The sequence below is a fragment of the Ipomoea nil genome, unplaced genomic scaffold (genome assembly GCF_001879475.1).
Source record: "Ipomoea nil cultivar Tokyo-kokei standard unplaced genomic scaffold, Asagao_1.1 scaffold0216, whole genome shotgun sequence".
NCBI lineage: Eukaryota > Viridiplantae > Streptophyta > Magnoliopsida > Solanales > Convolvulaceae > Ipomoea > Ipomoea nil.
The window spans coordinates 491,056-495,589 of NW_017616644.1; the positions used below are offsets into that span (position 1 = coordinate 491,056).

Below are 4,534 nucleotides of genomic sequence, written 5' to 3' on the forward strand. Positions count from 1 at the left end.
ATGTATAATTTCAAGTGAGTGTATTTCTTATTTGAATTAATTCAGATTCTTTTAATTGAGATCAAATGATTAATGTGATATATTATACGTTCAAAATGAATAATGTGTAAATAAGAAATTGATTATCAAAGTGTACCTATTGAATGAGAAAAATAGAGTTGAAAGGCTTTTAAATTTAAGTAACATTTGTCTCTCATTGAAAATGGATGCAAGTTTAAATTGTGTAACATAGAAGCCTTTTTTTTTTTTTTCACGTCTTAGATTGATGAGAATTGTTTAAACTGTATTAGATGAACAGTAATTACAACTGTACAGATAGAGGGAATATATACAAGAGAGATTCATAGGAAGACTAGTAAATATGTCTGCAAGTTGATCTTTTGTGGAGATAAAATTGACTTGAATGTCTACAGAAGCAACTTTATCTCGAACGAAGTGATAATCAATTTCCACGTGCTTGGAACGAGCATGGAAGATGGGACTTGCACACATATAAGTAGCACCAAGATCGTCACACCATAATTTTGGAATAAATATACGTATACCTAGCACTTTAATCTCACGCAGCAAGAAGACTATCCACATAACTTCGGCACGAACATCTACTAGAGCTTTGTATTCTACCTCAATAGAGGATCTAGCAACAGTTCTTTGTTTCTTACAGACCCAAGATATAAGGTTGGATCCAAGAAACACAGCAAAACCACTCGTGGACTTACAGTCCTCAGGATAACCAACCCAGTCAGAATAAGAAAATGCATGGAGTTCTCTTGATGCTGACTTTCTTATACATACACCAAAATTAAATGTTCCCTTTACATACCTCAAGACTCAATTTAGGTGTTCCCAATGTGATAATGTAGGAGCATGCATGTGTTGACATAATTGCTTGACTGCGAATGATAGATCTGGGCGTGTGATAGTTAGATACTGTAGTGCTCCTACCAGACTTCTGTACTGTGTAAGAAACCAAGTTCACCAAGATCCCAAATCTTAAATGCAACAGATAACTATTTTATCAAATGAGTCACAATGAGTGTTTGTATTTCTGTAGAATAATCTGTTACAAGATTACAAGATTATAATATAATAATACTCTAGTCTACTAGAAATGAAAGACTAATTATAATCAATATACAATCACCCTAATCACTCACAATCAAATCACAATTACTACAATCATGCACATTCATAATATATCTAACACACACCCTCAAACTCAAGGTGGGATGAAGACAACATTGAGCTTACCGCGCAGCAGTCCAAAACGGGATGACGGGAGGGGTTTCGTAAAGATGTCCGCCAATTGATCTTTCGTGGAAACGAAGTTGACCTGAAACTCTCCCGAGGCAACTTTATCACGAACAAAGTGAAAATCAATCTCCACGTGCTTTGTCCGGGCATGAAAAACGGGATTAGCATAGAGGTAGGTGGCCCCAAGATTGTCACACCAAAGCGTCGCAGGCCTACCTGAGTGTAAACCAAGTTCACACAGCAGCGAAATAACCCAAGTGACTTCAGCTGAAACATCTGCCAACCCCTTGTATTCTGCTTCAGTGGAAAATCGGGCCACGGTCCGTTGTTTTCGGGACACCCACGAGACCAAGTTTGTGCCTAGAAACACAACATACCCACTTGTGGACTTCCGGTTTACTGGACACCCGGCCCAATCCGAGTCGGAGAACGCATGAATGTCTGTGGATGCGGAGGACTGTAAACGGAGACCATAAGACAGCGTCCCTTTAACATACCGTAGAACCCGCTGTAGAAGACCCTAGTGTTCAATGGTTGGGGCATGCATAAACTGACACAGGCGATTGACAGAGTACGAGAGATCCGGGCGTGCGATTGTTAAATACTGAAGAGCGACAGCAAGGCGGCGGTACTGTGTGGGATTGTCGTAGAGCTCATTATCAGGTGCAACAGCTTGAGTAATAGCGGCCGGGGTGGTGAGGGGCTTACAGTCAGTCATACCGGCCCAATTTAAGATGTCTCCCATATAGCGACGCTAGGATAGGACCAAGGCACCGTCGGTGGATAGAGTTTCAATCCCGAGGAAGAAGCTTGGCTTGCCAAGGTCCCAAATCTTGAATGCCGTAGATAACCGTTGCAGCAATGTGTCAAGCAAGGTCTGATCCTCTCCCATCATAATGATGTCGTCCACATACACCAATAAGAACACACGGGCAGAGCCAGCTGAGTAGTGAAATAATGAGACATCGGTTTTAGAGGCAGTGAAACCTGCAGACAGAAGAAAATCATGAAGGCTTTTAAACCAGGCTCGAGGAGCCTGTTTTAAACCATACAAGGAGCGTTGAAGATGGCACACATAGTCCGGGCGACCTGGATCTTCATACCCTGGTGGCTGACACATGAAGACGGTCTCAGACAGACGCCCATTTAGAGGGCATTATGGACGTCGAGTTGACGGAGAGTCCATCGGCGGGATATTGCAAAAGAAAACAACAAGCGTACAGTTGTAGGTTTTAAAACGGGGCTAAAAGTATCAAAAAAATCCTCGCTGGCCACCTGGTGAAACCCTTTTGCCACTAGACGCGCTTTGTAGCGCTCAACAGTCCCATCAGCTTTCCGTTTAGTGTGATAGACCCACTTGCACCCGATGATATTCATGTTGGGCTTCGCCGGGACCAATGTCCAGGTGTCATTATGAAGAAGGGCATTGAACTCCTGGTCCATGGCATCCCACCACTGCGGGTGACTGACTGCTTGAGTGTAACAGGTGGGATCAGCTGTGTCACCAGCTGCAGCTAGAGCTAAAAACTGTTCAGTTATACCCCGAGTCATGTGTCGCAAGCGCATGACGTGACTCTGCTGTACTGGCTTCCTGGACCGACGGCCTGTGGTACGGAGCAACCGTATCCCTTGCTGGTGGGGAAGGCGGAGATGTGGCGAGCCGTCAATGAGAGGTACGATTGGACTCGAACCCCAAGGCTCGGTAATGTCCTCTGTTTGTCCTAGACCCTGCACAGAAGCTGTTGTAGCAAAAGGGAAGACAGATTCGTCAAATCTAACATGGCGACAAATAAAGGTTTTCCCCGTGTTAAGATTTAAGCAACGATATCCCCGATAAGATATGGGGTACCCTAAGAAGACACATGGGGCGGACCGGAACTCTATTTTGTGACGGTTGTATGGACGTAGATATGGAAAGCATAGGCACCCAAACACCCGAAGAAACGTGTACGTTGGTGGTGTTTTATATACTCTGAAGTGAGGAGAGTCAAAGTTTAAGACCGAGGACGGTAGACGATTTATTAAGTAGGTTGCAGTTTCAAAGGCTGAATCCCAGTATTTGAGAGGTACCGAGCCTTCAGCGAGTAGAGCTAGACCGGTCTCAACAATGTGCCGATTCCGACGCTCTACTCGCCCGTTCTGCTCATGTGTATAAGCACAAGATTGCATGTGCACAATGCCAAGAGGTAGAAAAAGAGAATGCAGACGGCGGTATTCACTCCCTAAATCGGACTAGATGGCCTTGATAGAACGAGAAAACAACCATTCTACCATGGCCCTAAAACAATCAAAGACCTTATATATATCAGTTTTTACACGAAGTGGATAAAACCAACAATAGCGAGTGTTGTCATCAACGAATAAGACAAAATAACGAAAACCATCTGCTGAAACAACGGGAGCCGGGTACACAAGATCAAGGACATTACAACTAGAAGTGTTTATTCTATCCAAAGGAAAGCGCGAAGACTTGCGAAGTTGGCAAGCCGAACATAAATGTGGGGAACCCGATTTATGAGGAATGACTGGACATGCCCGTAGCACACGAGTAAGGACACGATCATGCGGTTGGCCTAACCGACGATGCCAAACCACGGGGGAAGCTCGGGCGGACAGGAAATTGCCATATGCGACCGCGGACTGACAGCTGGTACAAACCACCCGAACTGGGTCCCTTAAGAAGGACTGCCTTGGTGATGCAATCCTTAACAACAAAGAAGTTAGGATGAAATTCAAGATAGACATTATTATCATGCGTGAAACGGGAAACAGACAATAATGAAGCCGACCGTTTAGGAACGTATAACACATTAGGCAATTGTAAGGATTTTGAAACAGTGGGAATCGAAGCAAAACCAACACGAGTAATACCTAAACCCGTCCCATTACCGACACGGAGGACGTCCCCACCGAGTACTCCTCGGAATGAGATAGCATGGTAGCATCTGGCGTGGCGTGTGCGGTGGCTCCGGTGTTCGGGAACCAGGTGGTCGAGACTGCAGCACTGTCGGCGGTGTCTCCGTTCACAGCGACGTTGGCCTGAGGGGGTGGCTGGTCACTGCACCGGCGGAAGCAGTATATCGCAGTATGCCCGTGAGACCGGCAAATCTGGCAACGTGGTGATCCTCCTCTGCCCCGAACAGTGTTCCATCGGTCGCCACCGCGATTGTTTCCGCGTCGTCCTCCACGCGGCTGCCATCCTCTATCAGTCGACTGCCGGCGACCACGATTCGCAACCATTGCCGTCGGCGAACCAGTCGGTAATCCACCCGTCGGAAAT

The 4,534-nt window shown here is 45.6% G+C and overlaps 1 protein-coding gene across 1 annotated transcript; it reads right to left on the bottom strand.

The window, feature by feature from the left end:
* Window positions 1–1,219: 1,219 nt before the first annotated feature.
* LOC109192778 (uncharacterized mitochondrial protein AtMg00810-like) lies at window positions 1,220–1,972 on the bottom strand. Its single transcript, XM_019343485.1, has 2 exons — window positions 1,823–1,972; window positions 1,220–1,711 (listed from the first exon to the last, which is right to left on the bottom strand). The coding sequence occupies exons 1-2, from the start codon at window positions 1,970–1,972 to the stop codon at window positions 1,220–1,222; spliced, it is 642 nt and encodes a 213-aa protein (XP_019199030.1).
* Between the last annotated feature and the right edge of the window lie 2,562 nt (window positions 1,973–4,534).